Genomic DNA, 23,423 nt, shown 5'->3' on the forward strand with positions numbered 1-23,423 from the left:
ATCACTGTGGGGACCATGTTTTTGTGTACTGCTGTTGTCACCGTGGCAACCAGGGGTGTCTGACAGGACCTGTCTCTCACCCTTAATTAGAATTCAGTCCTGTAGACCTGCCAGGCAAGCTCTGGATACTTGATACATACTTAGTAAATGTATGTGCACAGATGTTCCTCTGCCAATGTACCCATGGAACCCATGTACCCGTAGAGATAATCCTGCATACTTTGTGGAGCCTCATGAAAAACAACTTCTACTGTATTTATCTGAAGTTCTCTTCATGTGTCCACATGCTGTTATTCATAGTTAGAATCAGTTCCTTCCATCAGTCAGTCACCCCTCTGGCCTGCTCAGAGCAGATGGAGGCCCTCTCTCTCTGGCTAGAGAGAAGAGAGAGAAAGGGCAGAAGGGGAGAGGAAGAGAGATGTGCAAAGTGACTGTGGTTGTCTCCATCATTCTGACAGAGAGAGAATGGGAAAGAGGGTGAAGATGTGGTCTCACCACAACCCTCTCCTAAAAAATAAATAAAAAAAAAGATTCTCTGAAAAGCTCTCAACTTTGTTTGTCCCCAAACACCCTTCTGCTCAGCCCACAAACAGGCTCCTTTTCCTAAACACAAACTGCACAACACTACCTCAGAGGAAACAACATTCTCCTACACAACCCACTAAACAAAAACAGACCCTTCACTGAAAATACAATTCCTGGTCGCCGGAATATAAAATGCTTTTCAAGAAGTGTTTTCGTGTTTGCTGATTGGTGAAATGTTTGGAAAACACATTTTCTTGTTTTGTACACTTGTTTCCATATTGAGCCAACTGTACAATTACTCAGTTGAAGGAGTGTCAGTGTGTGGGTAGTTCTTGACATCACAATTTGGTTTGTGTCTTGATACAGATATTTAGCAGCAAAGTTGGAGCAAAATGACCCAGAACTTGAGCTTAAATGCATTTATTTTCTCTCTAGTTTGTCCATGGGGATTGGTGACCTGATCCAGCTGGGGGAGAGGAACTAGTTTCTGGGGATTGAGGCCCACTCTGGCTGCTGCTGGTTTTGGGGTGGGGGGTGGATAGCAGGGTTGAAGTGGGTTTTTCATGTCTGGTGTCCAGGCAGTATCCAGACAGTGTTGTGTTCCCTGCTGTAGGCAGTATGTGTGACAGCAGTGGAGGCTGATGAATTTGCTGGTATTTGAGCCTGAGCATCTGGTTCTTTGAGTAGGCCTGCTATTTATCAAACTGAAGCAAAGTCTGCAGGGAGGGGAAAAAACATAATGCTATGTAGGTTAACCCCCCTTAACTCTCTCTCTCTCTCTTTCCTTTCTAGCTCTCTCTTGGTCCCTCACTCTGTTATTCAAAGTCCTGTTTGTTCAGAGAGTTGTACAGTGCCCTAAAGGAGAAAGAGAGGGAAAGAGAGCGAGAGAAGAGGTGGGATGGTAGAATGTACAGCCCAGTGCGTCTCTGTTCTGTCCAACAAAAAAAAGGGTTCTGGTATTTTGTTGCACAGAGAATCTGGCACCTGTTGTTGTTCTCCACTTTAAGAACAAGTCTACTTATTTTAATGTAGATCATTAAGCTTTTCAGGGAATCTGTTTTTCTTAGAAAGACTGGAAGATAAAGGGTCTGTTGACACAAGCTAGCTCACTCAAGTTGAATGGTTGGATATTTCCCAATGCAATGGTGTCGAGTTGATAAACACTCTGTTTTATAAACATTTTGAAAGGTGGTGGCGGGAAGAAATATCAAATTTACATAAGTATTCACACCCCTGAGTCAATACTTTGTAGAATCACCTTTGGCATCTATTACAGCTGTCAGTCTTTCTGGGTAAGTCTCAGAGCTTTCCACACCTGGTCTGTGCAACATTTGACCATTTTATTTTCATAATTCTTCAAGCTCTGTTAGGTTGGTTGTTGATCATTGCTAGACAACCATTTTCAGGTCTTGCCATAGATCTTCAAGTAGATTTAAGTCAACTGTAACTTCGCCTCTCAGGAACATTCACTGTCTTGATAAGCAACTCCAGTGTATATTTGGCCTTGTGTTTTAGGTTATTGTCCTGCTGAAAGGTGACTACAATGTTGATCCATCCTCCGTTTTCTCCTATCACAGCCATTAAACTCTAACTGTTTTAAAATCACCACTGGCTTCATGGTGAAATCCCTGAGCTGTTTCCTTCCTCTCCGGAAACTGAGTTAGGAAGGACGCCTGTATCTTTATAGTGACTGGGTGTATTGATACACCATCCAAAGTGTAATTCATAACTTCACCATGCTTAAAAGAATATTCACTGTCTTTTATATTTTTTTTTTATATTTTTTTTTAGGTAGTCATTCAAAAATCATGTTTAACACTATTATTGAACACAGAGGGAGTCCATGCAACTTATGTGACTTGTTAAGCACATTTTACTCCTGAACGTATTTAGGCTTGCCAGAACAAAGGGGTTGAATACTTTCAAAAAACATAATTCCACTTTGACAATGTGGGATGGTGTGTGTGGACCAGTGACCAAAAATTGAAATGTAATCAACTCAGAAAGTCACTGTACATGCATATTTGAGTATTTGTTATTTAAATAATTTATTTTCTGTGTATTTGAGTATTTTCAAATAATGTGTCCCAAATCAAGTACTTAAATGTCTTTGAAAGTAATGAAATACCCTAAGAAGTATTTGAACCCAGGTCTGGTTCGACCACATTCCACCAGCAGTCTCATTGACAAAAACAACGACCAGAGAGGACGCTCCGAGGCAGTCAAGGGCAGGTAAGACATGGATGTACCAGAACAAGAGAGAGACCAACAAGATGGGGTGACAGAGGAGCGCTGGGAGATAAGGGTGTGAGGAAAGAAATTGATTGACAGAAAAGGCTGAAAACAACTTGAAGTCAGTCTTTCCAGGTACTGGTAGAACATATTGTTTTTAGATTGAACCTCCCTCCCTGACCCAGTCTGCAATGCCTACTGCCCCTCCCAGGCCTGGCCTGGCCCAAACCAACACCCCAACTATTTCCTATTGCTTCTAACCTACAGTGCCTTCAAAGTTTTCACACCCCTTGACTTTTTCCACATTTTGTTATTACATCCTGAATTTAAAATGGATTAAATTTCGATTTTTGTGGTCACTGGCCTACACACACTACCCCATAATTCCAAAGCGGAATTAGTTTTTGGGACATTTTTACAAATGTAATAAAAAATGAAAAGCTGTAATGTCTTGAGTGTAATTATTCAACCCCTTTGTTATGGCATGCCTAAATAGGTTCAGGAGAAATACTGTGCTTAAGTCACAAGTTGCTTGGACTCACTCTGTGTGCAATAATTGTGTTTAACATGATTTTTCAATGACTACCTCATCTCTGTACCCCACGTATAGAATTATCTGTAAGGTCCTTCAGTCGAGCAGTGAATTTAAAACACAGATTCAACCACAAAGACCAGGGAGGTTTTCCAATGCCTCACAAATAAGGGCACCTATTGGTAGGTGAAAGAAAACATTGAATCTCCCTTTTTGAGCATGTTAAAGATATTAATTACACTTTGGATGGTGTATCAGTCACTACAAAGATACAGGCGTCCTTCCTAACTCTGTTGCCAGAGAGGAAGGAAACCACTCAGGGATTTGACTGAGGCCAATGGTGATTTTAAAACAATTACAGAGTTTAATGGCTGTGATGGGAGAACTGAGGATGGATCGACAACATTGTAGTTCTCCACAATACTAACTTAATAGACAGAGTGAAAATAAATATTCCAAAACATGCATCCAGTTTGCAATAAGGCACTAAAGACTGTGAAAAAGGTGTCAAACAAAATAACTATGTCCTGAATACAAAGCATTATGTTTGGGCCAAATCCAACAACGCATCAGAGTACCACTCTTAATATTTTCAAGCATTGTGGTGGCTGCATCATGTTATTGGTATGCTTGTCATCGGCAAGAACTAGGGTGTTTATGATAAAAAGAGAAGGAATAGAGCTAAGCACAGGCAAAATCCTTGAGGAAGACCTGGTTCAGTCTGCCTTCCAACAGACACTGGAAACAAATACAACTTTCAGCAGGACAATAACCTAAAACACAAGGCCAAATACAGTTTACACTGGAGTTGCTTACCAAGACGACATTGAATGTTCCTGAGGGGCCAAGGTGTTATTTTGACTTAAATCAGCTTGAAAATCTATTGCAAGACTTAAAAATGGTTTAAGTAAGATGACACTTGTTATGGGTTAGCACTCCAAACATGCCTTCTGATATGCAAAAACAATTCTGCGCGTACACGCTCTCTCTCACGCTAACACACAAACACACACAAATAATCCTGCAGCAACAGGAAATGTGAATTATTTACATTTTAGTCATTTAGCAGATGCTCTTATCCAGAGCTACTTATAGTAGTGAATTCATACATTTCATTTCATGCATTTTTTTTTTTCTTTTTTTTAATCGAACCCACAACCCTGGCGTTACACACACCATGCTGGCGTTGCAAACACCATGCTCTACCAACTGAGCCAGATTATAATGAATGGACATTTGTGTAGGGTTGATGCATTTTTTTAAATATTTTTTTTATGGCAAATCAAGTCTAACATTTTAAAGTGTAAATTACAAACTTGAGAAGCCTTTTTAAACCTCTAATACTCTACAAGTTTGCATTTTTTGCTGTGCAGGAATATTCCTGCAACAACCGGCTGATCTACGTCTGTATGGTGGCGAGTAGGCTATATTCTCCAATCTTTATTTTCACACTGCTCGGGCTGTGCTTCTTTATTTTGGACCTGACCTTTCCCCTACAGTTTTTCCCAGTTACTGTCTCCCTCATACACTGTCTCATTATACCCAGAACATTCTCACTATGCTCCCTACTATCTCGGTTTTTCACTAAGGCCTATTACGGGTCTCTCCTGTTCAGTCTGCTGCATGAGAACTGCACAACAGGGATTTGTAGTTCAGAGATGATCTGTTGTAGAGGTTTCTGCTATCCGTTTTAGACATGTCTATGGTAAATTAAAGTAAACCCAATGGGGTAAAGTTGCACCATTGTCCTGCAGTGTAAGACTGGTGTCTGAGTCTCCCTTCCCAGCCTCTCGTCTCTCCCTACTGTACTACAGTTGCTCCATTGTACTACAGTGCATGATAGTCTCCCCTCCCCCTGACTAGCTGGTGTGGTGTTAGTGGAAGGGAAGATGACCATCTGCTGCCCCAGTTTCCCAGTGACTGGACAACCGCCTTACAGCCTTCCCTTATGGCACCGTTCCACTTGCCTTTGTCTGTCTGCCTGCCTGTGTGTATGTGTGCGTGCGTTTTGTGTCATTGTGTGTGTGTGTGTGTGTCTGTGCACACTGTGTGTACCTGGAGGAGGTCCTTGGCTGTATTGTGTTAGTGTTTCCTGTGGGACACCCATGAACCCACCCATGAACAGTGCTGCTGTCTTCACACTGAGCCAATGGGGCCTGTACACCTGGCCTTCAGGAAAGGTAAACAAAGGGTCTCTGCTTTTTTTTACTTCGCTTTAGTGCAGTTAATGAACACGATTTTTTGAGGCGCCGCTACAGCCTGGGGTTCGATCCCGTGACAGGGAGCCCCATCGGGCGGCACACAATTGGCCCAGCGCCGTCCGGGTTAGGGGAGGGTTTAGCAGGGGGCTTTCCTTGGCTCTTCGCGCTCTAGCGACTCCTTGTGGCGGGGTGGGTGCCTGCAAGCTGACGAGGCCGTCAGTCGAATGGTGTTTCCTCCTACACATTGATACGACTGACATCCAGGTTAAGCGAGCAGTGTGTTAAGAAGCAGCACAGCTTCACGGGTCATGTTTCGGAGGATGCAGGTCTCAACCTTCGCTTCTCCCGAGCCCGTTGGGAAGTTGCAGTGATGAGACAAGATCGTAACTACCAATTGGGAAGAAAATGGGGTAAAATTACGAGAAAAATAAGAGAATACGATTCCACACCGTGGTCACCAACCTTTTCTGAGTCAAGATCACTTTGCGTCAAAATGCAAGCTGAGATCTACCGCTCTGACTATTTTTCCATACGTAACTTAAGCCTATGCAACATTAACTCGTTTTAAAAACAGTTCTGTAGCAACGAGGTTTGTGCAGTAGGCTATAGGCCTAATACATTATCACTGGCTGTGCTTCAATTGCCCTGCCAATATTGTTCTTCTCAGACCATTTAGAAATGATATTTAAAAACGTAGGTATATGATCACGCTGGTAATAGATCATTTATTGTATTACTTGTAAGGCACAGCTGAGTGAGCTTAATAATGATCATCTTTTTGTTTTTACTGGACTGATGGTCTGCATCTGAAGGTCAGTCTGAGGGGAGGGGGGAGCAGCGTTGAGGCTGCCTCACCTAAATCACTTCCCTCCGCTCTCCCTCCCTCTGCTGAGAAGGGGGGGGGGCTGTCTTCCAGCTGATGGTGTAACTCAAGTCACTGCTTTATTTCTGCCTCATGCACCAATTCATGTTGTTACTCCTATGACCAGAGACTGAAATATTCCTCTATTATTAAAAAATACACAAGCCCGGGGACTCCCGAGTGGCGCAGCAGTCAAAGGCACTGCATCGCAGTGCTTGAGGCGTCACTACAGACCCGGGTTCGATCCCAGGCGGTGTCACAACCGGCCATCACCAGGGGTCCCATAGGGCGGTGCACAATTGGCCCAGCGTCGTCCGAGTTAGGGGAGGGTTTGGCCAAGGGGGCTTTACTTGCTTCATCATGCTCTAGCGACTCCTTGTGGCGGAACGGGCGCCTGCAGGCTGACCTCGGTCATCAGTTGAATGGTGTTTACTCCGACACATTGGTGCGGCTGGCTTCCGGGTTAAGAAGCGCGGTTTGGCGGGTCATGTTTCACATTACTTGACCTTCGCCTCTCCCGAGTCCTTTGGGGAGTTGCTGTGATGAGACGATCTTAATTGCTTCACAATTGGATATCACGATATTGGAGAGAAAAGGGGGGGGGGGGAAACACACCGCTAATAATAACGCAAGCTTATCACAACACTTAGCTATACTCGTTCATTACAGCTGCAGTGCTGGTTGTAGTGTGAGTGGAGTTAGGGAGAACGCACATTTTATGGTTTATAAAAGTGTTGAACAAAGTGTTGACAGTGCTGAATAACAACTTAAACATGAACTTACTTATAAAAACAGCAGCTGTATTCATTGAGTCTCTCTAGTCATGTTTTGAAATCTCACAGTATCAACTTTGCTGTGTGTTCAAGGCTTCTTTTTACTGTCTATGGCTCGAGGAAACTGTGCAGACGCGGTGATCTGAGCTATCTGATTGGCCAGCGGTAGGCCTATAAGTGCACTTGATTTGCTGTCTGGGCCTGCCGGGTAGGCGGAGACACATTAAATGGTTAAAAAGGGGAGCACTTTGCCCTCCTGATGATAGGACTACTGAATCAAGGGCACCTACCACCAACAGCATGAAACAAATGAAATAGAAATTGGGGCTCAAGGCTTTATCATTGTTTCGTTTTTTACAGAAATGTTTGATGATCGACTAGGAATGCCTTCGAGATCAGTTGATGACCACTGCTCTACACATACATGGATTTACACACACACACATGGACACACACACACACCAATTATAACATGGATCATTGGATTTTCAAATCAACCTTTCCTCTGAGTCTGCGCTCAGTGTTCAGAGGCAGTAGCTATGTGCTGACACGTTCCAGTGGTCATTGTTAAAGTCTAGTCAGACGGGCCCACCAAACATTCTCAAGGTTATAGATACTGGCGCATGCATGCATGCATACATACATACATACATACATACATACATACATACATACATACATACATACTGAGGGCTGTAGACATGATTGGTGTCTGTGTGCCATATGTTGCCTCTACAGGAGATGGACAGACAGACACCTCAGTAGGTGAATATGGACAGACAGACACCTCAGTAGGTGAATATGGACAGATCATGCCCCTGTAGCTGATCCAGACTTAGCTGGGCTGGTGAAGTATAGAGAATATTCCCCTCTAGCCCACACAGTTCTATTCAAGTCCAATGTCTTCATAAAGACAGACAGCAACAGGGCTTACAGTATGTTGTTGGCAACAACAAGAAAAGGCCTATGTTAGAAACTACAATAAAGTATCTACTGTATGTGATAATGAGAGACATGCAAAGGGTTATGTAAAAAACACACCCAAATACAAATAGATCTCACACAGTCACCCCCAGGTATTCTGTTCACACATCTCTGCTTAGCCGCTGTGTCTCACATTAGTTCTTCTCGGTTACCAGTTTTTTTTCTTCCCTCTATTCTGTTCTGTAACTTGTTATTGAGAGAGTGATGTTGCCCCCCCCCCCAAATGGGCTTTATTGGCATGGGAAACATATGTTTACATTGCCAAAGCAAGTGAAATAGATAATAAACTAAAGTGAAGTAAACAATCAGAAATGAACAGTAAACATTGCACTCCCAACAGTTTCAAAAGAATGGAGACATTTCTAAATAAATAGACAGATAAATATAGGTTGTATTTACAATGGTGTTTGTTCTTCACTGGTTGCCTTTTTCTCATGGCAACAAGACGCATCTTGCTGCTGTGATGGCGCACTGTGATATTTCACCCAATAGATATGGGAGTTTATCAAAATTGGATGTGTTTTCAAATTCTTTGTAGGTCTGTGTAATCTGAGGGAAATATGTCTCTCTAATATGGTCATACATTTGGCAGGAGGGCAGGAAGTGCAGCTCAGTTTCCACCTCATTTTGTGGGCGGTGGGCTAATAGAGCCGGGTCTGCCTCCGTTTCTCTCTCTCTGTCGGCGAGAAGGTGAATGTGTGGGTGGTTTGAGATGCAGTCTGTCTGATGGCTCTCCTGTTAGTGATGAAACCTCTGACTGCCTTCTGTTAGCTCTTTGTCTTGGTACTGGAGAGGGGTGATCTGAGGGTATTGGATTTCATATATATCAACTTTGTATAACTTAAGCAGTGTTTCCCCAATATGCATTTAGCAGCATCGCACCGCCGCTGCTAAATCGTGGCCGCCACTGCCCCCAGAAAGTTTTTCGGGATCCGAAAACATTTGCAGTGGAAACTTAAACCACTAACCAGATAAGGTATGTAGAAAAGATAATGGATCTATATATATTTTTAAATCACTGAGATCATGTGCATTTGCCTGTATATGATATATGCGGGCTCATAATAATTTTAGTTGCCAAGTGCATTTGAATCCTAATCTTCAGTCAAGGACAGGTTATGGGACGGCAGGTAGCCTAGTGGTTCGAGCCTTGGGCCAGTAACCGGAAGGTTGCTGGATCGAATCCCCGAGCTAACAAGGTACAAATCTATTGTTCTGCCCCTGAACAAGGCATTTGCCCACTGTTCCTCGGTAGGCCGTCATTGTAAATAACAATTTGTTCTTAACTGACTTGCCTAGTTAAATAAAGTTTATTTTTTTAAACATGTAAGATGGGAGCCTCAGATTGCATGCGTGACTGACATCACTGGTGAAAGATCGTTCAATTGTTCTGAGGTTGTATTGAATGACAGCATGGCAAGTAGTTTGTACTTCTGCTGGGCCGTCTGTGCTTACGAGTGTGTCTTCTCTTTTATTACCTGTGGCTTATCTTTCAGCCTGTCACATGACTTCATGGCATGACCGTTTTATTAGTGGTTTCTCCTTTCAGTACCGCAACATAATAACATGCTGGGGACAGAGAGAGAGGGGGTGAAAATAGGATTTTGTGGAGGAGGGATAATGGAGTGGGAGATTTAGGGAGCGGGAGAGGAGGTGAGCGGGAGGACAGGATGATTGTGATTTGTCGGGGAGGGATTGGGGAAGGGTGAAACCTAAGAGGGAAATCTGTTTGAGCCTTCAATCAGTAACTCTGACTGGAGTTTCTCCTCAAATAGGCTGCCTATTCACTGAAGAGATCTTAGGACTAACTGAGAATTTGTGTGTGTGCATGTAAATGTGTGTCTTTTCTATGTTACAAGTGTGTGTGCGCCTCCCAGGTGTGTGGGTGAACAGTTATTGATTTTCAAATTGGAAGTGGCTAGTTATTGATTCTCTGGGACAATGATGTCACTCCAGACTGATGATACACAGTGTTTGCTTACCCGTGAGGTTCTCTCCCGTTTCTCACTCACTGTGTCGGAAAAACCCTTCTCCACCTCCTCTCTCCCTCCATCCTTGTTATGGTCATGGAGGTAAGTCTATTAAAGTCCAGTGAGCCATATGGAAGATTTCCTTCTCCTCTCCTGCTTGTATGGTCCTGTTGTTGATTAACCACAGGGCAAACATCTCAACCGCAGCCCACGCCATCAGAGGACTGCTCAACCGACCACACACACACACACACACACACACACACACACACCACAGAGGGAGTGAGACGTTTCTCTAAATGTCCTGTCCTGAGAGTCCAGGTATTACAGTAGTTTTTGTTAATAGAGCTAGACATGGGAGACTGTCATCCATGAGACAACATGCCAGTTGAACTAAACCTTACATGGGTCAACATGTTTGTCTGAAGAAATCAGTTTTTCTCAAATTCGACAGACTTCAAATTTACCATAAATGTACCTTGAATTCCCTTTTGGACTATCATTTCTGTCTAGCGTGTATGTAAGCCTAATCTTGTCCATTCTGTGCTTTTTTTGTGTGTGTATTCTTGGCAAACGTATGTTTTGTGTTGTCTGTTCAGGTTAAGCAGTAGGGCTGGTAATTGCCAGGGACCTTACAATACGATATTATCACGATACTTAAGTGCCGATACGATATGTATTGATATTATCACGATACTTAAGTGCCGATATGTATTGATATTATCACGATACTTAAGTGCCGATATGTATTGATATTATCACGATTCTGTATGTATTATGATTCGATTTTTGTGAGTAGACGTTCCAATCATATTTCTCACCATATGTCTGCTGCAGAGGGACGAGAGAGAGCATGAGAACTAGTTTTCGTCATTCATGGAAATAAAAGTGTTGTAAAATGAATTGACTCCCGATTTATAAAGAAGATTGAACAAGCTAAGACGGAAAAATACTGGAGTTTTGGCGCAGTTACAGCCAACTAGCGCAAAAAATAATATTGCAACATTGTCAAAACGATTTGGTATACTGTCAAAAATAATATCCCAATATGTAATTATCGATTTCTCCTGTTCGCTATTGAACATACATGCTCATGTAATGGGAAGTAAATGCATGGCAGACTGACAGTATTCTAGTCAATGCCATTCTGACATTACTCAGTCTAATATTTATATATTTCTTAACTTTTAGATGTGTATTGTTGTGAACTGTTAGATACTACTGCACTGTTGGAGCTAGGAACTCAAGCACTTACCTACACTCGCAATAACATTGCTAAATATGTGTATGTGACCAATAACATTTGATTTGAGATGGTGTGTTTTTGGTACTTATGATGTTCCCCTGAAAAAAGTGAGTCAGAACATTCAGTGTATGCTCTTTATACTGTAAATAGCACTGCTGAGTAAACTCTACCACTATAGAACATTTAAAGAAGAAATCCAGGGAGGGAGTGGAAGCTAGTCACAGTGAGATGGCGACCCTAAAGAAGGGAAGGAGGGAAAGATGAGGTGAGAAAAGAAGACAGAGGGGAAGATGGATGAATGCAGGGCCTCAGCTGTTACAGCCACTACATTCTCCTCCCTCCATATTTGAGAGGGAGAGATGTTCTGCTCAAACAAATAAGCATTTCAGAAACAATTCAATATTAACAAGTCCGTTCTGGCTGTAGTGTGCCGTTCTAACAGGGATCTGCCAGTGGTTTGTTCAGCCGGCCGGTGCCGGAGCTCATCCTCTAGTTATGAGGTAACGGGACCTGGGGAAAACGGTAGAGCCACAGCCATTAGGCAATATGAGATCCTCTCTGCTTCATAGTGAAGCTGGATACTCATGACACCCAGGAAACAAAATGGCAAGAATACCACTGCCTTGCAGGAGGGAGAGGAGAGGGGATAAGACAGGTACCCAGCCTGGTTCAAATCTCTCACCTGCTGGATTGAGGTGTGTATATGTGTATATATATATGTGTATATATATATATATATATATATATATGTATGTATATATATATATATGTGTGTGTGTATATGTATATATATATGTGTATGTATATATATATATATATATGTGTATGTATATATATATATATGTGTATGTATATATATATATATATATATGTGTATGTATATATATATATATATGTGTATGTATATATATATATATATATATGTGTATGTATATATATATATATATATATGTGTATGTATATATATATATATATATATGTGTATGTATATATATATATATATATGTGTATGTATATATATATGTGTGTGTGTGTGTATGTGTATGTATGTATGTATGTATGTATGTGTGTGTGTGTGTGTGTGTGTGTGTGTGTGTGTGTGTGTGTGTGTATATATGTGTGTGTATGTATATGTGTGTGTATATATATATGTATGTATATGTGTGTGTATATATATATATGTGTGTATATATATATATGTATGTATATGTGTGTGTATATATATATGTGTGTGTATATATATATATGTGTGTGTATGTATATGTGTGTGTATATATATATATGTATGTATATGTGTGTGTATATATATATATGTATGTATATGTGTGTGTATATATGTATATAAGCCAGTCCTGCCCTCTCATACAAAGAGTTAATTTACACTCATTGTTTTTCTTTCCTTTAACCGTATGAGCAATCAGATGAGACTGATAACGCCCTACATGTTATGTGGCGGCTGGCAGAGAAGAGAGGTTAATGGAGTTATATAAGTTATGAGGTGTTGTTACCTATGACTTAGTGACACTACTCACATTAGTGTTGGAACATTGGCCAATGGTGAGCTGTTTTTTTTTACTGTTGTGTGGCCTTGTTTGTGGAGCTGGGGAGAGTTAGGGTAGTGAATCACTGTCTCAGGTGCGGGGTTGGATCTGTTATGAATGCTTATTAAGGGTTATTATAATCTGATCAGGGATGTGTAGGGTCCCGGTGGTGGACAGGGTCCCGGTGGTGAGCTGAGTCTGGTTCTCACAAACCAAAACCCACAGCTGGCACAGACTACCATGACACACAGCTCATCAGCTGCATGTTGCGTCTGACTGATCTAAGGTCAGTTAACTGACCCCAGATCTTTGTATGTTTCTTTACCATGCGCACCCTCTTCCTCCTAAACCTCTGGTCCCTAAACTTTACCCTTGAACTCTTTCCTGCACCCCTCTGCAGCGAAAAAATCCATGGTATCTTCCACAGTTCCCAGAGGTGAACCCTGTGAGGCACCGAACTCTGGAAGAGGAGATCAGGGGGAGTGAGAGGGGGTTGGGGTTACTGTATGTTAGCACAAATCATAAAGAGGAGGAAAGTGTTTGAGGTTTTTTTCTCTTTTTTTTTTAGATTCCTCCCTCCTCTCTACCCTCACTGCAATCTATTACATTGTTGTGCTCTTTGCTCCATGGAGTTCCGCTCCACTTCATGGAATCCAGGGAAAGCGGTTTCCTCCTGGTGTGCGTTTGTCCTGGGCCGGGGCCCGTTGCTCTCAACCGCGCCTCTCAGCTCAGGAAAGCCAGCGTTTGGCGAGGCTGCTGCACTCTGATAGCATGCCAGAATAAACACACATCAGAGAGGGGAGGGAGAGTAGAGAAAAGGAGAGGGAAATAGAGAGGGGAGTGGGAGTAGAGGGAGGAATTAGAGAGGATTTAAACTCTGGTTTATATAATGTCAGTGGTTCCCACGTTCTCACCTGTTGCTCTTTGACTTTGACTTTCTGAAAAATGCATGAATCAATTCTCACTGGTCATTATTGTTGTTAGACTACGTAGAGGACCACTGATAACCAGCAACATACAGGTAACGCCAACATTTTACATTTGTCATTTAGCAGATTCTTTTATCCAGAGCGACTTACAGGAGCAATCAGGGTTAAGTGCCTTGCTCAAGGGCACATCGACAGATTTTTCACCTAGTTGGCTCTGGGGTTTGAACCTACAACCTTTTGGTTACTGGCCCAACGCATTTAACCACTAGGCTACCTAATGCCCCAGCATAGTGTATTTTTTTTTATATATAATTTTTTTGTATTTCACCCCCTTTTTCTCCCCAATTTCGTGATATCCAATTACGATCTTCTCTCATCGCTGCAACTCCCCAACATGCTCGGGAGAGATGAAGGTCGAGTCATGCATCCTCCGAAACATGACCCACCAAACCGCCCACTTAACCCGGAAGCCAGCCGCACCAATGTGTTGGAGAAAACGCCGTTCAACTGACGACCACGGTCAGCCTGCAGGTGCCCGGCCCTCCACAAGGAGTCGCTAAGGCGCAATGAGCCAAGTAAAGCCGTCCTGGCCAAACCTTCCCTTAACCCGGACGATGCTGGGTCCAATTGTGCGCCGCCCTATGGGTCTCCCGGTCACGGCCGGTTGTGACACAGCCTGGGATCAAACCCGGGTCTGTAGTGACCCGGATTGGAGCTTGGTTCGGATCAGCCAGGCTCTTAAACAGAGTGTTAGTGACTACAAGCAGTGCCTTAGACCGCTGCGCCACTCAGGAGGCCCCCAACATAGTGTCCTTAATAGGGTTTGGGCCACCATGTGCCAGAACAGCTTCAATGCACCTTTGCAAGTGTCTTTACCGCTATCGGAGGGATGCAACTTCATTCTTCCACAAGAAGTTTCATCATTTGGTGTTTTGTTGATGGTGGTGTAAAACGCTGTTTCAGGCGCCGCTCCAGAATCTTCAGAAAGTGTTCAAATTGGTTGAGATCTGGTGACTGAGACGGCCATGGCATATGTTTTCATGCTCATCAAACCGTTCAGGGACCACTCTTGCCGTGGGGATGGGGGCATTGCCATCCTATAAGGGCATAGCCATGGTAGCCAAAATAATGGCCTGCCCAGCGTTTTTATGCATGACCCTAAGTATGATGGGATGTTAATTGCTTAATTAACTCAAGAACCACACCTGTGTGGAAGCACTTGCTTTCAATATACTTTGTATCCCTCATTTACTCATGTGTTTCCATTATTTTGGCAGTTTCATGTGTAACTCAAGGCTCACCATCTCCAGGTATACAATTATAGCTATGCGGCTGCACAAACAAAGAAAAGCAAGCAATTGAGTTACACTTTTGAACAATGTGACGTGTGTGACATTGTTTGACATGTGAAGGAAGAAAGGTCCTACTGTCCTGAACTTCAAAGTGGGCATGGATGGGGACGTGAGGGTTAACTGTGCAGTGTTATGCCAAGTCTTAGCCGTTATGTTAACTGCTTAGTGATGGAATGGACTGGCTCGAAACAAGAGCGTTGTTTGAAGAGTAGGAGAGCGACAGAGGAGGGGGGAAAGGGGAGAATACCTACTTTTCACTCTTTGCAAATGAACAAGAGTCAACTGTAGTGTATTTGTATGTATATTTTGTGTTGATTTATCTCTTGTCCATTAAGTTTAAACAGACGTTACCAACAACTGGAGAGCCTCAACTGTAAACAGCATGAAAAGACAGAGAGAAACAAAGTGACATAAGGAATATGCATGCTGCATACAGTACACTGTTGATGTGGGCTGGTCTTGTGAAACTGCTCTGGCTTAAGCTGCGGATAGAGGTCTACCTGTTACTCCCCCCACGCACACACCAACACTGACTTGTAAACACACTCACACTCAAAATGGCTCTTAAAAATTGCTGGGAGAATTAGTTAGCAAAGTGAAAAGTTAGTCAAACTCTCTCTCCCAGCTATAGCAAAACTTTTTTCTTTTTTCTTTTACCAGAGGAACAAGAGGGGGAGAGCGAGAGAAACGATTGGACCCTGTAAATGTTGTTCTGGCCTGTGATTGGTGAAAGCCTGTTGCTAGGCTTATGTCATTGTACGAGAGGGAGTTTTTTGCTTCCTTTCTGCTAAGCGAAAGGTCAGGTTTGAACTGGTTAGGAGGACTTCTACCACTTGTTGAACTTCCCCATGGTTTTGTGATTTGCTCTCTCCGCTCTCTTGTATTTTCATCGCAAGTTAAAAACACTGCAGACACTTTTGGGGCACATAATGTGTACAGCTTTGGCTTTCTCTCTTCTCTCTTTTAATGCCTTAGACTTGTATCCTCTTTTTATTGGCAAAAGCAGCTAAAAGGTTTGCATTTACAATTGCCTTCTTCTAAACTTTTTTTCCTAAATGCCCAAGTGTTTAAATGCTACTCTTTGAATAATTTGTTTTACAGGCTCTCTCTTAAAATGAAAAGATAAATAGTTACAGAGTAGGTACAAAATCACACACTATCATGTGTTACATATTTGCATGTATTATACATGTTATTTGCTTTTGTCAAAGTTAAGGGAGTGACACTGAAATTCCTCTCTACATTCTCTTATGGACTTGTCCTTTTATGTCAGTTGAATTTCAAGTTGAGAGGATCAATGTTTCAGAATTCCAACCGGAGCTTGAACTTCTGACTGGACTGATGTTTGCTCTCATTTGTTTATTCAGGGCCCACTCTAATCTTAATTACTTTTATCCTGTCCATCAAATGTTATCAAAATCACAAACCAGTTGCATGGATGTGATGGTTAATAGTTTACCAACAGGTCTTTAACTTACTCCACTCCACTCCACCACAGCCACCCCACCCAAATATGTCATCTTTCTATGTCTACCATTGTTTGTCTTATCTGTAGCTTAGAATGTATTCCCAGTCAGTTGTAACAACAGGATATTAACTAATGTGTGGCAATGCTCTCCACGAGTCGTGTGTGTGTGTGTGTGTGTGTGTGTGTGTGTGTGTGTGTGTGTGTGTGTGTGTGTGTGTGTGTGTGCGCGCATCATGGTTGGTTTGATAGAACTGCTATGACAAAATGTTAGTCTCACAGCAATGAGTTAATGATGTCAAACCCTCCACACCGGTCAGTTAGACAGCTCATTCAGACTCAGTGAAGAGAGGACCACATCCAATCCCTCTGTCTCTTCTTCTCAGAGGTTCACTATCTGCACTGTGAGAACCAGCTTGAGAAGGATCCCTGCAGGCTCTCTACCAGCATCCCACTGCAGTCATCATGTTATAGTAACCTCCGCCCCCACTCCGCCCCTGGGTGGCGTGGGTTGTGGGTACAGTAAAGCCCTCCGAGTAGGTGGTGACGTGGTAGGGCTGTGTACGCCCCTGAAAATAGTGTTTGGCCCTGTCCGGGGGGCTGGGGGCCAGTTGGGGCCCTGGCCTAGCCTAGGCTAACTCTTTTATGTGAAAAGGGCATGTCGTAAGCTGAACGCTGACCAGGCCTCTTCTGCTCTGCAACTTTGCTGAGCCATGGGGCTCACACACTGTGCTTGCTCTGCTGCTGTGCTGCTGGGAAAATGTAGAGTGCTGACTCCAGCCCCAGGGCATGTTTACCTAGGGGTAACAGGAGGGAGGGGGGGAGAGGGGCACTGTCACACAATGAATCTGCCAAATGGCGTGCTATGTATCTAACCAGGTCCATATCAGCCAGGCTCTTAAACATATAGTGTTAGATTGGAGCTTGGTTCAGATCAGCTTGGTGATAAACAACAATCTGGGCTCCCTCACACCACCCCTCTATGTTACCTAATATAACTTGTTTTAGCAGGTTTTTATTTGGTTCTTCCACCCGCCACCCCTGCCTTGAATTTATTATTCGATAATATTAATATGATCAGCCTTCCAGTGGCGTTGTGCAATGTGCTTCTAATGAGGTTGTTGTTGTTATCTCTGCCATGGAACACTTGACCTGGCTGGCTGTGCTGCAGTAATAAGCAATTATCACAATTATGCAGCCGCTATTTACCACCACTAATTTATAATACAATAGTCAGATACTCAGATTTCATGCCACTGCAGTACCTTTGTTTGAGTAGTCATATCTAGACCAAAGCTCTTTCATGCGCCAACCATCTGACAAAACAGCATTCTAAAATGACTCATAAATGACTTCAGGGTACAGTACAGTAAAAAACACCAACACCGGTGACTGGTGACATCACCGCTCCAGGCGGTGTCTATACTGACAGGCTCTATGATAGACCCAGAAAGGGAACCGTTTCCTGTCTTTATCGAGACTTCCTGGTAGGTTTGTTTGAGGTGCTATACAGCCCTGTCTGATTTGGTTTAAGGCTGCTTTATCAGAACTGATAGTCTAAGTGGAAAGCTGGAATTGATTTTCTGTTTGTAGACCTGTACTGTCCAGGTATCTTACTGTGCCATTACAAGATCTGCCACCATATTTACAGTTGTGATGCTCCCCCTCCCATTTATAACACACAGCGTAAAGGACTTGCTGTTATTTTCTCTGTTGTTTTCAATGTACATGACATAGATAGCAGGTGCCTGCAAACGTCCGGGTCAGCTGTGGGTGGAAAGGGTGAAAAATGATTTATGAATCATGTAATAATGCCATAATAAGCAGGCAGTTGGTCGAAGTGACCATTTCACGCCATATTGTGCGCTGCAGAGTGATGGTCAGTCGATATCCATTGCCAATCAATGGCAGCAGCAAGGAACAAAATTAGAGACACGATTGATGATGTTTTCGTGGGGCTCGCTCTGTGCTCAAGTTAAGACGCTCACCTCTACACAGTTCACTCCTCCCCTCTCCGTCCCCTTATGTCTCATTGGACGAAGGGATGTTGTTTTCGCCATCGGATTGGCTTTTGCGCACGTCAGTCAACCAAGGCTCCGTTTATTTACGGACTGTATCCGCAGAGAGAGAACGGTATTCTGCTGTAGGACAGCACCCGCTAACAACTGAGCACTTTATTAACCAGTCCCTCAAGAAACAAAGCGAGAAAGGAAACAGCCATTGAAGTAGCCCTTTTTTTATATTTGTATACCTGAAAACATAGGGTCGCACTGAGAACACATTATGAAGCACGCAACTGCAGCAACAGAAACCATTGAAAGTAATTCATTTAAAGTGACAGACGTATTTAAAATATGCACTCAGTGTGAACGGCTAAGCAAAAAGGTAAGAGGAAAATAAAATAAAGGGGAACTTCTTTTGACAGTAAATGCATGTTTTGGAAAGCCCGTGCTTTCGTTTCGGAATTTAGATTATTAATTTGTGACAAGACAATTTTCATGTCATTTTAGCCACTTGTTTTCTGTGGCTTCGAGCGAAGGAACTGCAGTGCAGTCTTTTCTTTTGTGTCCAACCTTGTTTACGCGTTTGAGGAGTTTGCGCTGCTTGTCAACTCTACTTTCTTTCCAGTTCTTTGTCATCCTACTGCCGACTCTATAGACCGTTCGGTATAAGGTTGTACTTTTTTCGGTTGGTGTCTTTCAATGCAAGACAGTATTGTCGCTTTCTAGTAATCTTCGGACCGGCAGTTCTAGGTCATTCATTCCGCCAGCTCATTGTGCTGCGCCGCGCAGAGGGACAGAAACGGAGCAGACAGTCTCGAGCCCTAGCTTGTAGGACATGTCGCAATCAGCGACTTTTCAAGTTGACAGTTGGCTGTTTTTATGTTGAGTGAGATGTCAATCATATTTTGAATTCGTTTATTTAACTACTTTAGTATGCGAGCCTTTCTGATCAATAACATTGTGTCAAATATTGTATCAAGGGTATTACTTGTATCAAGTGTGTATCAAACTGCAAATGGTTACATAGCCACGGTAGGCATGATACATTGTGTCTATCAAGCCTTCTTTTTGTGTATTTTGATAGTTTTGTAACATTTATAGAGACTGCTGCTCAGTGGCGGTTCTAGACCATTTCAACTGGGGGGGCCAAGCTGGGGCCAGTTGTACTGTTAGAGGGGCCAGTTACATTAGACGTTATTGTTGTCATATCGTTTTCTTCACTGCATTGCAGGCATTAGCAGGCAAAAGACCATGTTCATAATCATCATCGTTGCCACTGTCTAATAATGGATGTAAAAAAGAACAATAGCAAAAATGTATGTAAAAATTATTTCATACTCCACATTTAGGGGGGCCACAAGGGGGTCTAAAATTGTTGTCACAGGGGCACTGCCCACCCCCAGAACCGCTAGTGCTGCTGTTATGGCTTGCTGCAGCGAAATGTTGAGCAAAGAGATTTATTTCTGCACAGGCTGCGGTTGCAGTGCGCCAACCCGACTACAGAGTGAATATGTGGGCTAGTGGAGGGGGTGAGGGATACGATATCCCACAGAAGGATGTACAATATTACACGGTCAGGGCTCGCAGCCAAAATGGTACGAAAAACCGCAATTCGAGTTTTGGCTCTTGCATAACTATAATGTGTTTTCTGTACTCTTTTGTCTTGCAGGACTTTGGAGTTCGAATCCCAAGACCCCTGGGAAATGGACCAAGTAGATTTATCCCTGAAAAAGAGGTATGGAGAACAAAAACTATTTTTTTTTGGACTTCAAAACAACTAACAAGTAAAATATCTATGCAAATGATCAATAACTTTGTTTTATTACAGATCTTTAGTTAGCATCTTATACCAATAAGGGAATTACATTAAATTCACTGTATCTATTGCGTCAGATCCTTCAAGTCAGTAAAGTAGACCCCAGGACACAATCGATATTTGAGGACGCATTCGCAGCACTGGGTCGCCTTGACAACATCTCTTTGGTGATGGGCTTCCACCCACAGTACCTGGAGAGCTTTCTGAGGACACAGCACTACCTGCTGCAGATGGACGGGCCCTTATCCCTGCACTACCGCCACTACATAGGCATCATGGTGAGATCCCTAACCCCCTACTCCAACCTCTACACTACCACAGTATAGCCACTACATAGGCATCATGGTGAGATCCCTAACCCCCTACTCCAACCTCTACACTACCACAGTATAGCCACTACATAGGCATCATGGTGAGATCCCTAACCCCCTACTCCAACCTCTACACTACCACAGTATAGCCACTACATAGGCATCATGGTGAGATCCCTAACCCCCTACTCCAACCTCTACACTACCACAGTATAGCCACTACATAGGCATCATGGTGAGATCCCTAACCCCCTACTCCAACCTCTACACTACCACAGTATAGCCACTACAGAGGCATCATGGTGAGATCCCTAACCCCCTACTCCAACCTCTACACTACCACAGTATAGCCACTACAGAGGCATCATGGTGAGATCCCTAACCCCCTACTCCAACCTCTACACTACCACAGTATAGCCACTACATAGGCATCATGGTGAGATCCCTAACCCCCTACTCCAACCTCTACACTACCACAGTATAGCCACTACAGAGGCATCATGGTGAGATCCCTAACCCCCTACTCCAGCCTCTACACTACCACAGTATAGCCACTACAGAGGCATCATGGTGAGATCCCTAACCCCCTACTCCAGCCTCTACACGACCACAGTATAGCCACTACAGAGGCATGATCAAGCCCTCTATCTCTCTACCTACAGAGTACGTTTTTAATTCTTGAACACTCATCTATAGACTGTACATTTAGACTTCTTGGGCAGTCTGGTAATTGTCTCCCTTCCCTCCCAGGCTGCTGCCAGACACCAGTGCTCCTACCTGGTCAACCTGCACGTCAACGACTTCCTCCAGGTGGGAGGGGACTCCAAGTGGCTGAATGGCCTGGACGGAGCCCCACAGAAGCTGCAGGCCCTCGGGGAGCTCAACAAGATCCTGGCCCACCGGCCCTGGCTCCTCACCAAGGCACACATCGAGGTACGCGTGGGGGGCTGGATCTGTGACACACACTCCCAGAACTGGACAAAGGGACAGGTTAGGGTTATGTAACAGAGACCGAAATTATGGGATGAGGCCTGGCCAGAGTTACACAGCTGCTAACTTTGCAGGGTTAGTTAAATAACTTTATGAAAGGGGGATCTGTAGAGAAGAGGGGAAGGGATGGGTAGAGAGATTAAAACAATTGGAAGGGGATAGATGGATAGAATGTGAGACAGGAAAAGAAAAGATTCCACCCAAAGGAAACTACTGATTGACTTACGCCCCCCCCTCTTCTCCAGCACCTGCTGAAGGCTGAAGAACACAGCTGGTCCCTGGCTGAGCTGATCCATGCTGTGGTGCTCCTCACACACTACCACTCCCTGGCCTCCTTTACCTTCGGCTGTGGCATCACCCCCGAGATCCACAGTGACGGGGGGCACACCTTCAGACCCCCCTCCCTCAGCCAGTACTGCGTCTGCGACATTGCCAATGGCAACGGGCACGGACACCTGGAGGAGAGGAGAGGCAACCACCAGGTGAGCGGGATTAGAAGAGTCAGGACTGTGTGGGTGAGCGAAGGAGAGAAGCGTAGGTTTGTTGTCACTCGGTTGTGAGCGCAGCGATTCTTGTGGTTGCCCTGTGTATGACCAGTGCCCTGAACCAGAATGTGTGTTCCTGTGTCTAGGTGTCGGAGGTGTCTGGTGAGGTGGAGGTGCTGATGGAGAGGATGAAGCAGCTGCAGGAGTGTCGTGATGAAGAGGAAGCAAGTCAGGAGGAGATGGCCACACGCTTTGAGAGGGAGAAGACCGAGAGCATGCTGGTGGCCACGGCAGAGGACGAGGAGTGCGTGCCATCCAGAGACGTATCCAGGCACTTTGAAGACCCCAGCTACGGCTACAAGGACTTCTCCAGGAGAGGAGAACATGTACCCACCTTCAGAGTGCAGGTATATAATACACACCTTCAGGGAGAGCCAGAAAGAGAGAAAGGGAGAGAGAAAGTGAAGTTTGTTTTTTCTCAGTAACTTCAAGATGACGTTTCCTAAACGTTACCATGTTGCGCTATAGACTATCTGATTGATCAGTTGATATCCAGACATTCTGATTAACCCCTTGCTTTCCTCTCTTCAGGACTACAGTTGGGAGGACCACGGCTACTCCCTGGTGAACCGTCTGTACCCTGACGTTGGTCAGCTGCTGGATGAGAAGTTCCAGATGGCCTACAACCTGACCTACAACACCATGGCCATGCACAAGGACGTGGACACCACCATGCTGCGCAGGGCCATCTGGAACTACATTCACTGCATGTTTGGCATCAGGTACGCCACTCACTGGCTCTATACAAACACACATCTACTCATGTAAATGTATATATTTCATGATGTAATATGCTAGATTCAGGCAAAAGAATGTTATCACGTGTTTAATATATTGACAAAGTGCAGTAATTTGGTACAGTAATGTAGTTAGTAAAGAAATAACTCTGTCTCAGGTATGATGACTATGACTACGGGGAGATTAACCAGCTGTTGGACCGCAGCTTTAAGGTCTACATTAAGACCATGGTGTGCAGCCCGGAGAAGACCACCAAACGAATGTACGAGAGCTTCTGGAGACAGTTCCAGCACTCCGAGAAGGTGAGGGGACAACTTTCTATTTTTGTTTTTATTATTCCATGGGTTTATGTTTCTATTGTTAGCATTTAACGTTTCTATATAGTTTCCTCTCCTAGTTGTTGATCTG

At 43.8% G+C, this 23,423-nt stretch overlaps 1 protein-coding gene across 5 annotated transcripts in view; it reads left to right on the forward strand.

The window, feature by feature from the left end:
* sesn1 (sestrin 1) overlaps positions 1-23,423 on the forward strand; it is a 71,580-nt gene that overhangs the window by 44,932 nt on the left and 3,225 nt on the right. Inside the window, exons 1-8 of one of the 5 annotated variants that reach the window (XM_045720964.1) lie at positions 9,063-9,085; positions 20,285-20,350; positions 20,509-20,709; positions 21,493-21,675; positions 21,978-22,214; positions 22,364-22,624; positions 22,809-22,999; positions 23,173-23,317. In XM_045720964.1, coding sequence (XP_045576920.1) covers positions 20,602-20,709; positions 21,493-21,675; positions 21,978-22,214; positions 22,364-22,624; positions 22,809-22,999; positions 23,173-23,317 — 1,125 coding nt within the window. In that variant the 5' untranslated portion in view covers positions 9,063-9,085; positions 20,285-20,350; positions 20,509-20,601. Of the gene's footprint in view, positions 1-9,062; positions 9,086-18,712; positions 18,998-20,284; positions 20,351-20,508; positions 20,710-21,492; positions 21,676-21,977; positions 22,215-22,363; positions 22,625-22,808; positions 23,000-23,172; positions 23,318-23,423 lie in introns of those variants that run through there. The other 4 variants (XM_045720962.1, XM_045720963.1, XM_045720960.1 and 1 more) reach the window with 4 other exon arrangements.

This window comes from Salmo salar, chromosome ssa06, assembly GCF_905237065.1.
Source record: "Salmo salar chromosome ssa06, Ssal_v3.1, whole genome shotgun sequence".
Lineage (NCBI taxonomy): Eukaryota > Metazoa > Chordata > Actinopteri > Salmoniformes > Salmonidae > Salmo > Salmo salar.